Source organism: Equus przewalskii, chromosome 7, assembly GCF_037783145.1.
Source record: "Equus przewalskii isolate Varuska chromosome 7, EquPr2, whole genome shotgun sequence".
Lineage (NCBI taxonomy): Eukaryota > Metazoa > Chordata > Mammalia > Perissodactyla > Equidae > Equus > Equus przewalskii.
The window spans coordinates 42913319-42931719 of record NC_091837.1 but is presented as its reverse complement, the minus strand read 5'-3'; the positions used below and the strand labels follow the sequence as shown (position 1 = coordinate 42931719).

General features: G+C 36.4%; 1 protein-coding gene across 11 annotated transcripts in view; it reads left to right on the top strand.

Moving 5' to 3' along the window:
* The window catches only part of YES1 (YES proto-oncogene 1, Src family tyrosine kinase), an 80104-nt gene extending 66920 nt beyond the window's left edge, over nt 1-13184 (top strand). For all 11 annotated transcript variants that reach the window (XM_070629752.1, XM_070629751.1, XM_070629750.1 and 8 more), the window contains 4 exons: nt 3668-3744; nt 4803-4956; nt 9048-9179; nt 10141-13184. In XM_070629752.1, the coding sequence (XP_070485853.1) occupies nt 3668-3744; nt 4803-4956; nt 9048-9179; nt 10141-10349 (572 nt within the window). In that variant the 3' untranslated portion in view covers nt 10350-13184. The remainder of the gene's footprint in view (nt 1-3667; nt 3745-4802; nt 4957-9047; nt 9180-10140) is intronic.
* Nucleotides 13185-18401: the final 5217 nt, after the last annotated feature.

Genomic DNA, 18401 nt, shown 5'->3' with positions numbered 1-18401 from the left:
CTCTGTGTCTTTTGATTGGAGAGTTCAATCCATTTACATTTAGAGTGATTACTGAAATGTGGGGGCCCACCACTGACATTTTGTCACTTGTTTTCTGGTTCTCTTGCATTTCCTTTGTTTCTCGTCCAGTCATTTTTGGACTACTAATTCAGGTAGATAGATTTCTATATTGGCTTTCTTCTTATTTGTAATTTGTGTCTTTATTTTTGTTATTTGTTTAGTGGTTACCATGTGGTTTGTATGAAACATCTCATAGATGAGATAGTCCATTTTCTGATAGCCTTTTATTTCCTTAGATTAAGACGTTCCATCCCTTTCCTCTTCCCCTTCTAGGTTGTTATTGTCAGATTTTTTTTTTTTTCTCTTCCTTCTTGTGTTGTGAGTTTGTGGTTAAAATGTGAAGCTTATATTTATTCTTGGTGTTTCCTTCCTTTTATCTTTAATGTTATACTTAACTTTTGCTAGCTTGTTATGATGGAGGGCTGCAACTTTCTGATTTTGTCTTTCTATTTATCTCCTTTGCTCTGGGTTTTGTAACCCCTTTCCTTTTTTTGGTTTTTTAGGTATGAGGGTCCTCCTGAACAGTTCTTGTGGCAATGAACTCCCTTAACTTTTGTTTATCTGGGAAAGTTTTTGTTTCTCCATCATATTTGAAGGACATTTTTGCTGGATAGAGTATTCCTGGCTGCAAGTTTTTGTCCTTCAGAGTGTTGAAGATATCATTCCACTCTCTTCTAGCCTGTAAGGTATCTGCTGAGAAATCTGCTGACAGCCTTATGGGGGTTCCTTTGTAGGTTATTTCCTTCTGCCTTTCTGCCCTTAGTATTTTCTCCTTGTCATTGGCTTTTGCAAGCTTCACTACTATATGCCTTGGGGTTGGTGTTTTTACATTGATAAAGTTTGGAGATCTATTGGCTTCTGTCACATGGAGTTCCATCTCTCTCCCCAGGTTTGGGCAGTTCTCAGCCATTATTTCTTTGAACAGGCTTTCTGCCCCCTTCTTCTTCTTTTCTCCCTCTGGGATACCTATAATCCTTATGTTGCATTTCCTAATTGAGTCGGATAATTCTCGGAGTTTCATCATTTCTTTTTAGTCTTAGTTCTCTCTCCTCCTCTGTCTGCAGCATTTCTATATTCCTGTCCTCCAAATTGCTAATTCTGTCCTCCATATTATCGACCCTACTCTTCAGAGAGTCCAGATTTTTCTTAATCTCCTCCATTGTGTTCTTCATCTCCAATATTTCTGATTGGTTCTTCTTTATAGTATCAAGCTCTTTTGTGACATAGTTCCTGAACTCGTTGAGTTGTCTATCTGTATTCTCTTTTAACTCATTGAGTTTTTTAATGATGGCTGTTTTGAATTCATTGTCATTTAGGTTATAGATTTCATTGTCTTTGGGATTGTTTAGGGGTACTTGTCATTTTCCTTCTGTTCTGGAGATTTAATATATTTTTTCATACTGCTTGATGGCGTGGATTTGTGCCTCCACATAGAGATAGACTTTAGTCACTGCTTCCACTTGTTTCTACTGGTGTTTGTAGGGGGGAGCAGCTGTTTAGACTGCACCGACCAGGATCCCTGTCAGCTGTTGCTGACCAGACCTGGGCCCCTCCTTGTAGTCACAGTGGCCCTGTGGGGTCTCTCGCCAGCTGTGGGGACAATTGCAAGGGGGCCTCAGGTTGCTGGTGCCTACTGTTGCAGACCACCTAGACACACTCCCTCCTTAGGGTCTGCAGTGGTGTTATGCACTTTCACAGCGGCTCGGAGCAGGTTCACCTAGATTTGCAGCTGTGTCACCATCAGGGCCTGCAAGATCTCACTTGTCCACTATGGGCCACAGCAGAGCTATGGGTATCTACTGCAGTCTGGGGTTAGCTCACCCAGCTGCGTTACTTCTGCCTCAGGGCCTTCCAGCCTTGTGATTGCCAGGCAGGGCATCTCCACTAACGCTGTGCAGACGCTTTCCCTGTGGCTGCTGTGGGACCATGGATTTCCCCCTGGACCATGGAGCAGGGCCACTGGGGCTCCACCCTGCCCCCACACACTCACACGGACTCACTGTGTGACCCTTGCCCCCTCTGGGACACTGCCAATGTCTGTGAGTCAGAGGTAGCTGGCGGGCTGCCACTCCACCCGGGATGCTCCTGTCCTGTTCTGAGTGCTTGGTGGGGCCTCTATGCTAGTGCCAAGTAGAGGCTTTCCCTTCGCCTGCTGTGGGACCTTGGATTTTCCCACTGGGCTTAGGTAGGGCTGTAGTCACCTGTTTCCACCATCGCTCTGCCACTGTGCACACACGCCCACCCTTGGTGTGTGGCGATGCTATGAGTGTGTCCACTGGAAGAAAGTTGATTGCAGGTACAAGGCTCTCCGGGGGTCAGAGAGTTTTCACCTATCTTCACCTCCTCCCAGGGAGAAGTCCGTCCACCTTTCAATGTATAGCAGCACAGGTCTCTCAGACATCCTGAGATGCTGTGTGGATATCTTTTGTTGACCGATGAATGTCCAATTAATTGTAGTTTTGAAGAGGGAGACACAAAGAAAACTGCTCACTCTGCCATGTTGCTGACGTCACTGTTTTGAAATATTTTTAAACTTATAGAAAAGTTGCAAAAATAATATAAAGAATTCCTGAATATGTTTCAGCCAGATTTGCCAACTGTTAACTAGATGTAGCTATCAATATATAAACTATAAGGGGTTTTCTCTGAACCATTTGAGAGTATATTTCAGATATGTTCCTTTTACTTCTAAATACTTGTGTTTGTCTCAAGAACAGTGTCTTACATAACCACACTACAATGATCAAATTAGGAAATGTAATATGGATACAATTCTGTTAGTTAATATCAGTCCATATTCACATTTCACCTGTTGTCCCAATGATGTGTCCTTAATTATAGTAGTTTTCCCCCTAATCCACTATCTAAAATGCAACTGTTAGTTGCATTTCTCTTTGGTCTCCTTTAATCTGGAGCAGCCCCTCAGCTTTTCTTTTCGTTCATGACATTGTTATTTTTGAAGAGAATGGTACAGTTGTTTTATAAAATATCCCTTAATTTGGGTTTGTGTGATATTTTGTCTTGATTAAATTCAGGTATATGGTAAGCTTATAACCAGTAATAGAAGAATAGCACCTAGACTTTTCCTTCTAGCCTTTCTCTCTGCTGTTATTTTCATAGTACTTTGCTGTTCCATGGCATCTTCTGCTAAAATTGAGAGAAGTTGGTTGGACTAACATTTCCACGTCAACTCAGCCACCTAGATTTAGTTTTAAGTACCCCCAGTATAGTCCCAGTTGTCTGAGCTCTTGATTCTGATTGACTTAAAAAAATACATATAAGTATCTGGTACTCCTTTTTGAATCAAAATTGAGACTGCTGCTCTGTATCAAACCAAGGAAGGAATGACTATAATCTGGTGAGATGTTGCATTTTGTCTTTTTTCATACGTTATTAGGAGAAGTTGATAAAATTTCAGTTTAGGACCCTCTTCTAGAATCTTAAAAATAATTATTCAGAAATTCCAAAACTGCAAAAAATATTAAAGAATGAAAAGCTGAAGTTTTGTATTGTGATGTGGTGATTTGTTTAGAGGTGGGGGAATGTTTGTTTCAGTCCTGATTTAAGATGTGCTTACTTTCCATGAATGTCTTGCTGTCTCTTATAGGGAGCTTATTAGATTTCCTGAAGGAGGGAGATGGAAAGTATTTGAAGCTCCCACAACTGGTTGATATGGCTGCTCAGGTACTTGTGTATCTATACATGTATCAATTTGAATTGAAAGTGTACATTAAAAATGTAAAATAATCTTAGTAGAATCCTCTTGTTTATGTGGTAAAGTCATGGAATTTTAGAGCTGGAAGGAACATAAGTGATAATTCAGTCTGTATCTTATGTTACAGATAATGTAGTATCTGAGGACCAGAGGTATCTAAAATTCATATCACTTATTAGTATTAGAACCACGCATGCGATGCCCCCTACAGTGCTGTCCTGTATCATGTGGCCTTTCAGAAGCATATGCATCCACAAATATACAATCTATATGTATTTATATTTCAACAGATAAATTTTAAGACAATGAATGATTGCTATTCCAAAGAAAATATTGGAAATCTAAAGTATATGCTGAATTTTGTGTGTAATGTAGTTCAAAACAAGAATTAAGATGGCAATATATAGTTTATAATGGGACATTTTTGCTCTTCTGAAATTTGTTTTTAAGTACAAGTGAAAACTATTAAAAGTTTCTATTCAGATATGTTGTAGGTGTTCAAGGGGCCTTTAATTGGCTTTGGTTGACATGATGGTTTTAAGACTCCTCTCTCAGTGAGCTTCCAGATGTCCATGGAATCTGGCAGTTTAGAGAAATTTTATACCAACAAACTGTACATGTGAGACTTTAGCATATGCCAAACCAAGTCCATGCTCTTAGCATGTGCCAAGCCTAGTCCATGCTCTTGAGTTCAAGGCTCTTAGATACTCTATGGTAGGGGTCAGAAAACTGTTTTTGTAAAAAGCCAGATAAATGTTTTAGGCTTTATGGACCACATACATCTCTGTTGTTTTTTCTCCTTCTTTTCCTTCTCCTCCCTCTCATCCCCTCCCCCTCCCCTCTTTCTCCTTCCTTGCCTCTCTCCCTCCCTCCCTCTCCTCCTCCTCCATTACATTATTTTCTATTTTTCCTATTATCTGCTAGATTTTGCCATTACCATCATCTCCTTTCGAGAGATGATTTTTCAGTCATCTGACTTAGCATTAACCAAAATTGTCCTCTCCCTCCTTCCCTTTGTCTTTCCAAGATTGCTGATGGTATGGCATATATTGAAAGGATGAACTATATTCACCGAGATCTTCGGGCTGCTAATATTCTTGTAGGAGAAAATCTTGTGTGCAAAATAGCAGATTTTGGTTTAGCAAGGTTAATTGAAGACAATGAATATACGGCAAGACAAGGTAAAATGACTTTTTAATAAATGCTTTTAACCTAATGTTCAATGGATTTTCTCACCATTCTTTTGAATATACAGGGTTTTACAGAATAATAATACCTCCAGGTTTTGCTCAGAAGTCATAGAAACACTGATTTTATTCATAAAATTACATACATTACATGATACTATGGCTTTCTGATAATTATTTCTCCCAAGGAAGAACTTAACTGGGTGTTCTTTGCATTATAAATATAGCAAGCAGTATGCTCCTCTTTATACTTCTTTTGGCATGCCAACAAATAAACATTTTAAAATTCCTTTTGTAAGAAACTTCAGAACCATCCAGATTTTAACTACACTAAGGATCAGAAAAGGTATATTCGAAGCTAATATATTAAGAAATAGCGTACAATTTTATAAAGGCTTTGGAAATCATTTCTACACCAGATTTACAGTAATTCTTTATAATATATAAAATTATGGTAAAAACATTTGGAAGATTGACACTATAAAGAGTAAGAGAAGGGAGCATGCAGAACTTAACAGGTTGATTCTTCTCTTTGGCATCTTTCTCTTTAAACTCTCATTCAATACACACTTCATGAACACATATATAATGTATGCATGTGGAAGGAGTATGGGTGTTTGAATCTCATTTTCATCTCTTATTAGGTGAGAAATTTCAACCAGGTTATCTAACCTTTTTAACTAAGCCTCAGTCTCCTCACTTATAAAGACTAGATGGTGGGCCAGCCCCGTGGCCAAGTGGTTAAGTTTGCGCACTCTGCTTCAGCAGCCCAGGGTTTCGCCTGTTCAAATTCTAGGCACAGACATGGCACCACTCATCAAGCCATGCTGAGGCAGCATCCCACATGCCACAACTAGAAGGACCCACAACTAAAAATACACAACTATGTACCTGGGGGGCTTTGGGAGAAAAAGGAAAAATAAAATCTTTAAAAGAAAAAAAAAAGACTAGATGGTGTTATATACTTTTCAAGATTGTTGTGAAACTTTAATGAAGTAATAGATGTATAGTGCCTGACATTAACATAGTAGATGCTCAGTAAATATTAGAGCTTATATTTTAATGGGCAAGGTAGATGACATATAAACAACTATAAAGCAAGCTATTGTGTAATTAATGTCAAAAGAATATATGGAAGATACTATAGGAAAGCAAAAAGAACAGGAAAGACTTTACAGAGGCGATGACTTGTGAACAGGACCTTGAAGAAAAAGTGTAACTCTGACAAGCAGATTGAGTAAGGTCCCATAGAAATCACCACATAGGTTGTCCATCCTGCATGGAACCTTCAGTGACCCTCCACACCTACAAAATAGATTCCTTGGCATTCAGCGTCTTCTACAACTCTCTAGCCCCAGCTTACCTTTAACAGACATTTGAGTCCCTCTGTGTGCGAGGTGCGAGGGCACAGCTGTAAGAGGGCATGATCTCTGCTGTCAAGGAGCTCACTAACTAATGTCTGAGACTGAACTGTAGACAAGGTATTTCAATACAATCTAGTAAATCCAATGTGAAGGTTAGTGAAGGTTTATTGAGTAGATAACCAAAAAGAAATTTTTTTCAGCTATATACTATTACCATCATTTCATAAAAGAAAGAGCATTTAAACACTACACAAGTCGGAAGGACATAATCTCAGAAGACATAACTATAAATTAATAATTTTAGCTTTGTGAATTGATATGTGATCTTTTTTTCATTAGAGTATGACTTCTTTTTGTCAGTGACCACATTGGTACACAAACCACTGGGAACTGTTGCCTTAAACCACAGGTTCTCAACCAGGGCTGATAGCGTACTCCCAGGGGACATTTGCAATGTCTTGAGACATTTTTGGTTGTTACGGCTAGGAGGCTGCTACTGGCCTCTAGTGGGTAGAGGCCAGGCATACTGCTAAACATCCTACAACATACACTAGCCCCTGCACGAAATAAAGAATTCTCCAGCCCAAAATGCCAGTAGTGCCAGGTTGAGAAACTGCCCTCAACACAGTGCTTTCTTTTCAACTTCCATACCTGTGTGCAGTTCTCTCCAGGTAGAATATCTTCCTATTCTATAATCTTTATAAAAATTCTAACCATTCTTTAAGGCTTAACTTAGCTGGCACTTTATTAATGAAACTTTTTGTGATTGTGCTAGTGAAAACTGATCTTCTGTTTGAACATCTAAAGAACTATTTTATGACACTATATACATACATATATAAATAACTTCAAGTATATAAGACACCTATAATCTTATTTCCACTATAAGTATATAAGCTTCACAAAGGCTGTTTTTATGTCCCCCATAACGATTAGCATAATACCTTGTACATAAAACGCATACATTAAATATCTGAGTACATTAATATAGGCTTCTAAAAATGATAGTACAGTAAAATTTTCCAGAAAGATATGATAAAATAGCAAAGAGATTATGGTCAAAAACCAGTAGACATTAGAACCCAACAGAATATGCCCTCGTCAACCAAGTTAGCTATACCTACTAGGTGCTAGACTGACTTACAAGTTATAGGTCCTGTAATCCACATTTTTGGTTGATTCTTATTAGAGTTTCTACCTCTATTTTCTTGAATGGTTTATGTCTCCACCAACGTTTATCTTTCTTATGTTATTGAATATGTTATCAGGAAGAAATGTGATTTGTTTTAATACAGATTTTAAATTTTAAAGAAAATTTTCCCATGTATCTTGTACTTTTGAAGAATTTGATACTGATGATGGTGACAAAAGATTAGCCCTGCTTATGCCGTATTTACACAAATAGATTTTGGGGATTTTTTGCTTCACTGGTGAATTTTATTAAGCCTTTATAAAAAAATAAACATTTCATACAGACTCTTAGAAAATTCAGCTGATTGGAATAATTTCCAACTAATTTTATAAGGCCAATATAATCTGACATGGAAAGCAGATGAGAATATTATAAAAAGTAAAATAACAGAATAATTTCTCATCACCATACATGCAAAATTTCTTAACAAAATTTTAGCAAATTGTATCCAGTGATACACAAAAAATATAATACCTCATGATCAAATGAGAGTTCTCAATAATGAAAAACTGATTTTACATTTGAAAATTAATTTGCTGCATTAACAATATAGAGGAGAAAAGTATATGATCATCTCAGTAAAAAGAAAACATTTGATAATATTCAACATGTGTTTATAAGAAAAACATTAATTTAGGAATAAGAGCATACTTCCTTGGTCTGATAAAGGGAATCTTTAAAAAGAAATTCATAATACCAGCAAATAAAAAAGCATTAGAGGGGCTGGCCTGGTGGCATAGTGGTTAAGTTCACACACACTGCTCCAGCAGGCCTGGGTTCACTGGTTCAGATGCTGGGTGTGGACCTAGCACTGCTTGTCAAGCCACGCTGTGATGGCATCCCACATAAAATAGAAAAACACTGGCAGTGATGTTAGCTCAGTGACAGTCTTCCTCACACACACACATAAAAAGGCATTAGATTGAGTAAAAGAAATCAGATTCAAACTGTAGTTACTCATAATCTATCATTTTATTTGTATGAAACCTCAAAATAAGGAGAATAATCCATGGTAATATAAATTAGAAAGTGGTTTCCTCAGGGGGTGGTGCTGCAGAGAAGGATTGGAAACTGGAAAGAAACATTTATGAACTTTCCATGATGATGGACCTGTTCTATATCTGATTCTGGATGTGGTAGATAGGTATACACAATTTCAAAACTCATGAAAATAAAAATGTAGGAAGTTTTTATTACAAGCAAATTATACCATAAATATTAAAGAAAAAATATTAGATTTGCTTGTAATAGTTTATTTTTGTGGCTAGGTTCTGAATTGGCTAATTAAATGTGCTTATTGGGGTCGATTTGGCTGGCCTTCTGCAGACGTGACTCATGATACTAGCTAATGATTTAGTGTCCTGTTTGCAGTGTGCCTCGTGCATATTTAAGTACCTTTTTTTTAAATTGAGGTAACATTGGTTTATAACATTATATAAGTTACAGGTGTACATCATATTTTGATTTCCGTGTGTAGACAAATAGATTTTTAAAAATTTACTCAAGCAAGATTGTCAATACTGTTTTAGGTGCAAAATTTCCAATCAAATGGACAGCCCCTGAGGCTGCACTATATGGTCGATTTACAATAAAGTCTGATGTATGGTCATTTGGAATTCTTCAGACAGAATTGGTAACAAAAGGCAGAGTGCCATATCCAGGTAAGCTTGCATTTCATGAGCTCTTGGTTATCCCATCAGTGACTTTAGAGTTTATTAGGAGCAAAAACATAAGAGGGGAAGGTGGCCTTTTTTTCTTGTCTCTCTTTTCTTCCCTCTCTCCCTTCTCTCTCTCTCTCTCCCCCTCCCTATCTCTTTCTCTCTCTCCCTCCCTCTCTTTATTTTGACATTGGATGGATAGGCAAGCACATGAAATGTGCCCCACATTCACCTCACTGTTCTCCCTTAGGGCATTTTCCAAAGGGGCCTTTTATCTCTATTATTCTCTCAGAGAATAAGCACACTTACATATCCTGGGTCATCTTCCCCACACCCCTCCTACCTGCACTCCTGCCCCCAAGTAATTGAGGGTGTATGCTGCCCTGTGATAACACAAGTGAGCTGCTGATGGGGGCGGGGAGGATTACAAAGGAATGCAAGACAGGAAGTGTGTAATAACTTGAAGAAAGTCAAACAGGTGACATTAGAAAAGGTCACTATTTCACAGAAGTGATTTGATACAAATTTACATACGTAGTACATTTGGCAAAATCAGGACTAGACTCTTTCTTCTGAATTCCTATTTAAAAGTTCTTTCAGAAACTATCTTCCCACTATTCCTCATTAGCCCAACTTTCGTCATTATTAACTGTTAACATCGGAAGTATCAGTACCTCAAAGTAGCACCCTAAATTCTCATTAAGCAAACGAGGTTGGCTTTTGAAGGTATTAGTGTTAAAAGCAAGATTTTAGGTGGAATGAAAAAAATTAGACATGTTGAAACAGGCTAGCATTTTCTAAGCTCTTGTTGGTATACTTTGACATTTAAAATTTATTTCTTTGTTGAAAGAATCACTAAATAAACTTAGTCTACTTTGAATCAGTTAGTGCCTAGGAGATTTGTTCTGTTTTGCTCATGGTGTTTGGCATCATTGTTTTTTATTGTTTGAATCCTGCGTGTTAGGTATGGTAAACCGTGAGGTGCTGGAACAGGTGGAACGAGGGTATAGGATGCCTTGCCCTCAGGGCTGTCCAGAATCCCTACATGATTTGATGAATCTTTGTTGGAAGAAGGACCCTGATGAAAGACCAACATTTGAATATATCCAGTCCTTCTTGGAAGACTACTTCACTGCTACAGAGCCACAGTACCAGCCAGGAGAAAATTTATAATCCAAATAGCCTATTTTATATGCACAAATCTGCCAAAATGTAAAGAACTTGTGTAGACTTCCTCATTTACATCCAGGAATCAAAAGAAGAAAATCTTCACTCTGCATGTTTTTTAATGGTAAACTGGAATTCCAGATATGGTTGCACAAAACCACTTTTTTTTTTTCCAAGTGTTAAACTCTAATGTACCAATGATGAATTTTCCAGCTTATTTCAGGGTCCAAAGAAAGTATAGCCAAGATATTGATGACAGTGTGAGAGACAGCATGACAATGAAGAGCAACAAGGCTACTGTTTATAAGTCACTTCCTTTCCTTTATTCCCCAAACTCAGAATTAAGAGAAAATTCTTTATCAAAGACAAAACTTGGGAGATAAAAACAGATATACCATAATAAAATCTAAAATCAAGGAACTTCATGGGACCAAACAATTCCATTCCAGTTTTTAAAAATTTCTTGCATTCATTATTCTCAAGTTTTTTCTATGTTGCCCAGTTAATATGCAATCTTAATGTCTGCCTCCTATTGCATGGGAATGGGCCAGGTTCTTAGCAGCAGAAAAGGAATATAAACAGCATGTAAAACTTGACTAAATGTTGGATGATAGCAGTGGAATTTGAAAGTATAATCTCTGTGTTAATACTCAAACTCATGGAACTAGAAAGTAGAAGAAGAAATTTTTCACTTTAATCATTTTCTGAAAAGCTCAGTTTAGAATAATGAAGGTGACTAGAAAGTGAGTTAATCTTTTTTAAGGTTGCATTGATTTTTTTTTTTAAACACAGTATATAATTAAAATTGTGCTATCCAATCCAAGGGAGAATCTTTTAATGTTTAGACAGCATGAAAAAATAAGACACAGCATTTAAACAGTCCTTTTTAAAAATAGACTGGTACTGTGAGATATTGCTAATATGTACTTATGGTGATGGGTGCCACAAATATAAAATATCACTAGATCAGGGACTTGAATGCACTTTTGCTTACTGAAAATAGACTAACAGAGAGAAAAATGTATTTAAAAGAAATATGAGAAAAAATGTGAAAGTTTTACAGATAGAGGGATGGAGTGTTATGTTTAACGTTGCTATTATGGAGTGACAAAATGGCTTTGCTGGCACTCAAAGCTCCTCACTTATCTATTTTCTGAGATTTTAAGAGTTATAAGGTATGACTATAAAACTAGTCTTTCTTAACATAAACACTAAGTGAGTGTTATAGTCTCAAAATAGCTAAGTTAAGTCTTCCCACTAATTCCAGTGATACAACTTTTATGCAAAACATTTTTAAAACTCCAGTTTTTGAATCTGTATTTAAATCTACATTCACTTTTTAAATAATACTTAATGGTGACCATTTTTTCCCTTTTAGAATTTAGCTGATTTGGGGAGGAAAACATTCAGGATAACAACAGTGTGAAGGGCGGGGGGGCAGTTCTTGCCCATTTTAAGTACATAAGTGAAACATACAAAATAAGACTAATTTTTATGACTAACTCAAAAAGAAATCCCAAAATATGCATTTGAATAACAACATTACTGGTGTAAGTATCTAGCAAAAGAACTGAATCGGACAAAATAAAAGTCTAGTAGTTATGTTTTAAAATTTTCTCGTTATAGTCACACTTTAAATAAAGCAGTATTCCAGGTCCCCATATTTTAGAATCATAATTTTTAACTACCATCACTTACTTAATTTAATCATTAAGTTTAAAATTCTATGCCATGGTAGCTATGTTGAAATTCAAGCCATTTTAAAATGTGACAGATGAACGTCCTGCAAGTTGGCAGCAGCTCTGTTACTGAAAGCTGCGGTGGCTCCTCGTGTTGGCGTAGCCTGCTCAGTGCTGAGTCCCTCTTCCAGAGGGCCTGCCTCTGCCCGCGTCGCCATTCACCCTCACGCACAGCCTGAGACAGCAGAGTTAAAGGGTTTCATGTGAACTGCGACATTAGAATTTTTCTAAGCATTTAAAAAAGAATAACAAAATTATATGTTCATGTACTAATCCTGTTCAGAAAAATAAGCCAGGAAAAGTTTATGCTATTCATTAGGTTTTAACTGAATGGAGCACTTCCTTATAATATCAATGGTATACTAAGGAAGTAAAACACTAACTTAATAGGTATTCAGATTAAATGGTTATGTTTTTTAAATTGCCAAGAAAAATAAACAACTTTGTACATTTCAAGATTTTTTCCAACAGCTTTTCATCTTCAATATTGTAATGTGGAACTTAACCCTTACCAAAAAAGAAAGTTGCAAAAACAACCTTCTAGCACAAATACTTTTTTAATGAATAATGGTAGCCTAAAATTTAATATTTTTATAAAGTATTATAATATTGTTTTGTGGATTGAAATAAAAATTCTCATTGAATGCACCCATTTATCTTTTTAGCTACTATTCATATTTTCTCATCAGTTTTAAAAAAATTGGTATTTAAAGCAAAGTTCTGAATTTGTTCTTCCATTGGAAAAAGGTGTTCAGTTATACCTCTTGAGCAGAGTTAAATCAATTCTTTATTAAATTCAGAACATTAATGAACTCATTCTATGTGGTTAATTTTCCATGTCAGGTGAGTGACATTTTTACAGTTTTGGGTTTTTTTTAATTATACCAGCAACTACAAGTTAATGTATTGTACAGAGAAACCTAAGTGATTTGAGTGAAGCTATTCACAGAGAATCTGTGTGGAGGATATCAAATGAAATGACCACTTTTGTCCATAAGGGATTTAATTTTCTAAAAATGAAAAATATGTGAGCTTTATTTCTGTGTGTGTTTTACACTTCTATTATAAGTATAATGAAAATAAAGTTATACTAAATTATGAATGGCCAATCAAAAGCATTATTTTCAATAAGGTAATAGTATTACCTTTTACTATTATATTATCTAAAATTATTAGCTTTGTTTTTCCCAATGATTTCAGAAAAGTAACATTTAATCAAACATTATTTAGTAAACATTTATTAAATATTTCTATACAATATGGTAATAGTTCCTCAGTTTAAGAATGTTTCACTAGTTTGCTGTTTGCCTTTTAATTTTGCCTGTAAGTTTTTGACATTTAAGTTGTATATTTGTATGTTCTCAATCTTTTTTATGCTTAAAAAGTCGTTTGCATCCCAAGATTAAATATTCATCTCATCTGTTATATTTTATGCTTTTCTCTTTTGTATTTCTCTTTAAGTCATTTGGAGTTATTTGGGTATAAAATGTGACTTAAGAGTCTAGCATGATTTTTTTTCCTCTATAGTTAATTTTCCCAGAACCATTCATTGGTTAATCCATTCCCACCCATTGGTTTGGGTTCTTTCCTTTATTATGCACATATCCACACACATCTGTTTTGTCCCAATTAACTTGCCATTCTTCTATCAACATAAAACTTGTAATTATTAATCACTTGATGCATTTTAATAATTAAGAAGCAAGTTGCTTTTGCTATTCCCTCTCCCCTTTTTTTTAATCTTAGTATTCTGGCAAATTCTTGATGAAGTTTAGACTTTATTTTTCATATTCCCAAAAGTTCAAGTGAGATTTTGGTTAGGATTACATTATGCTTATAAGTTAATTTGGTAAGAATTAACATCTTTCAAATCAGTATTCCCATTCCATTTATGCAAATATTCATTTACATCTCTTAGTAAAGTTCTTCTCCAAGACTTTTCTTTATGGAGTTGGAAAATGACTGTCATCTCTTGTCTAATTATACTGTGCTAAAGATGCCACCCCAGTGCTCCTGGAGACCAGGTCCCCACTTTGTTACAAAAGAAACCAACATGCAGAGATGAGGAAGACTGTGTGTGCCCCAACAGCATTTATTTCCCTAAAATCAGCTAAATTTCCCTAAAATCCCTGCCCTTCCAGTTTCTCCTTTTTTTGTTTAAATGACATCAAGTTGAGTTTTTGTCACCAGCAGCCAGAGTCCTAATTAATTAACATTCAAATTGTCGATACAGAAAGGAATACTTCTGATTAAAATAAGCAACACATGCCCAGTATCATCCTTTTGCCCCTCCATATCCACACTCTGCTAGAAGGCCAACCGGTACTCGTCACTGTGTTCCCTCGCCCTCTGGATTCCTGTTGAGTTAAGCCAATGAGGAGCTCTAGCAGAAGACTGGAGGAAACCTGAAAGAAAGGTCAAGGTATTTATTTCCCTGCTACCCTCCCTGTGAGGTTGGGCTGGCTATGTCCTTCAACCAAAAGCTCCTTTCAATATGGACTCTTCTCTCCTTTTGGGGATTGATAACAGTTCCCATCCCTTATCTTTTCGGTCATGGGGGTGCTTATAACTTTGGTTACTGTGGTTCCCCTATCCTGCCCGCTCCTTTGTAAATATTCTTGATTTATCTTAATTTGAGTATGCCATCTGTTTCCAGTTAGGATCCTCACCGATACTCGTCATACTATTGATAGCTGTATCAGTAGAAAATAGGAAACTCTTACATTATTACATCAGAGTGACAGTTTATATAAAAACAGTAACATTTTTGGTATGGTAGCAACATATAATATTGTATCAAATGTAAAATTACCGTAAGACCTTATTAACTGTGGAGAGATACCAAATTCTTTTTAATTGAGGTATAATTGACATACAACATTATGTTAGTTTCAGGTGTACAGTATAATGATTTGGTATTTGTATATATTGCAAAATGACCACAACAGTAAGTCTAGTTAACATCCATCACCATACATAGTTACAGAATTTTTTTTCTTGTGATGAGAACTTTTAAGATCTATTCTCTCAGCAACTTGCAAATAAACAATAAAGTGTTATTAACTATAGTCACTATGCTGTACATTACATCCCCATGATTTGTTTATTTTATAACTGGAAATTTGTACCTTTTGACTACCCATTTGCCCCCATACACACACACCTCTGGCAAACACCAATCTGTTCTTTCTCTGTATCTATGAGCTTGGTTGGTGGTCTTTTTTTATTGCACATATAAGTGAGATCATACTATATTTGTCTTTCTCTGCCTTACTTCACTCAGCATACTGCCCTCAAGGGCCATCCATATTGTCACAAATGGTAAGGTTTGCTGCTTTTTATGGTTGAGTAATATTCCACTGCACATATACTACATTTTCTTTATCCATTCGTTTGCTGATGGACACTTAGGTTGTTTTCATATCAGAACATATCAAATCTTAGAATATTCAAAACTCCAGTTTCAAAACTGGAATCTTGAGTTTTTCAATTAAATTTCTATTTTTCAAAAATTAGTAAACCATGTGATAAAACTCCATTAAACAGAATCACTAGTTGTAACACCCCAATTCACAAACATGCATCAATTCATGAATTGAATTAAAAAATAGGAATGAGGGGGTGGGAGTGCTGACCTAAGAAAAAGAGGAAATGGAAGGAAAAGGAGGTATCCAGAAAATTTGTGAAACAATGGAAACTAAGTTAAACAATGTGTGAAAATTCCCCTAGCAGGAATGGCCCGAAGACCTTTGAGAAACAGATGTCAGGGGTTGGCCCAGTGGCACAGGGGTTAAGTTTACACGTTCCGCTTTGGTGGCCCAAGGTTCACCGGTTTGGATCCCAGGTGCGGACATGGCACCACTTGGCAAGCCATGCTGTGGTAGGCATCCCACATATAAAGTAGAGGAAGATGGGCATGGATGTTAGCTCAGGGCCAGTCTTCCTCGGCAAAAAGAGGAGGATTGGCAGCAGTTAGTTCAGGGCTAATCTTCCTCAAAAACAAAAAGTCAATATTCAGTTGTAAGATGCTTGCTCAGCTCTCCTGTTAACTACAAACCTTCCTTCAAATCTGGTAACAGCATTGTGTTCATGGCATTTAGGGAAGTAAAGGGATTAGGATAATGTCCAGAAGGGTTGTTGACAAGGTACAAAAATGGGGAGGGGTGGATTTGCCACCTAAGAGTTTAAATGCAGTGAGGAAATAAAAGAATTCAAACACAGAAACTGAATCGGGTGAGTGGAAGAAAAATAAGTCCACTATGTTCTTCCAGAGATACTGGGACGAACGCTAGATTTCCCACATAGTGGGAGCAGAGATTCATTTCAGCTTCACTTACATCTTAAAGGTCATATTCACATGAGCAAGCTGGAGGACTTTGAGAGTCCAAAGTAAAAAACATTGCCTCCAGCCTAAGTGGAAATAGGGATGAGACAAAAAGCAAAACTTTGCAATTGGCCAAAAGGAGTGACAGTGATCCTAATAGAAAATTCAATTATTGCGGTGTGTCCTTTAAAGGCTATCAAATTCCTTTTACTGACTTATAATTGCAATATATTCAAGGAAAGCTTTGGTCCCCTAAAACACTGAGAGGATATTCCTTGGAATTAGCAAACTAAATGCATGCTTCCATGTCTCCTATCCCAAGCCCCCTGAAGGGATCAAAGATCTGGGTTGTTTGTTTCTATAATCCTTACCACCGCTAGAAAATTAGAAAGGGTGGCATAAGTCCAGCAGAAATTTTGAGGAACTCCTGGAACCACAAGAAACCCAGTCCAAAGCAAATAGAAGAGTTTTAAGTGCAATTCTTGAGACTTTTAAGTGCAATTCTTGAGAGTTTTAAGTGCAATTCCAGAGAATTCAAACTCAAAATCAACAAATATAAAGAGGAGAAGGGAGCCTCAAAGCAACATTTTTTGTTTTATTGAGGTATAATTTACATACCATAAAATTCACCATTTTAAGGGTACCATTAGATGAGTTTTGACAAATGTATGCAGTCATGAAACCACTACCAAAATCATGATGTGGTACTTTTCCCATCATTCCAAAAAGTTCCCTCCATTCACTCCTGACTCTGGGAACCACTGAGTGCTTTCTGTCACTACAGTTTTACATTTCTAGAATTTCATATAAACGGAATCATACAGTATGTAGTCACTTGTGTGTAGTGTCCTTCACTTAGCACAATGCTTTTGAGAGTCGTCTTTTTATGGCTCAGAAATATTCTATTGTATGGGTGTACCACAATTTGGTTTTGTCCATTTATCAGTTGATGGACGTTTGAGTTTCCAGTTTGGGGCTATCAAGAAAAAAGCTGCTATGAACATTCAAGTACAAGTTTTTAGTGTGAACACAGGCTTTAAATTCTCTTGGAAGATTACCTAGGAGTAGGAGTACTGAGTTCTATGGTCCAAGTATATTTAACTTTCTAAGAAACTGTCAACCTATTTTCCAAAGAAGCTGTACCATTTTATACTTCCACCTGCAATATCTGAGAGCTCCAGCTGCTTCACATCCTTGCCAAGATTTGGTATTGTCAGTTACTTTAATTGTAGCTATTCTGGTGGTGGTGGTAGTATCTCACTGAGGTTTTACTGTGCATTTCCCTAATGTTAAAAGTCTTCTCATAAGCTTATTTCAAATTCATATATCTTCTCTGGTGGACTGTCTATTAAAATCTTTTACTCACTTTTTCGTATCAAGTTGTTTGTCTTCTTATTGAATTGTAATTCAGTATGCTGGATGCAAGTACTTTATCAGATGTATGTTTTGCAAATATTTTTCTCCCAACCTGTAGCTTGCTTTTTTGTTTCCTTAATGGTGTCTATTGAAAACATTTCTAATCTTGATGAAGATTAATTTGTCATTTTTTTTCCTTTTATGATTCATGCTTTTTGTTTCTAAGAAAATTTTCCTTATCCAAGTTCACAAAGATTCTCTTCAATGTTTTCTCTAGAAGTTTTAGAATTTTAGCTCTTAACTTTTAGTTCTATGTTCCACTTCAAGATGGGTTTTGTGTATGATATAAGGTAAGGGCCAAGAGTGGTGGTTTTGCTTGTTTCTTCATATGAATATCCAATTGTACCAGCACCATTTGTTGAAAAGACTTTCTTTTATCCATTGAATTTTCTTGGCACCTTTTTCAAAAATCAGTTGACTATATATGTGTGGGTCTATTTCAAGAGTCTTCTGTGTCAGTGATCTACATGTCTATCTTTATGCCAATATCACATTGACTGGATTAGTGTAGTTTTATAGAAAGTCTTAAAATCAGATGTTGAACCATCTCCCTGCATCCCTGGAATAAATAAATCCCAC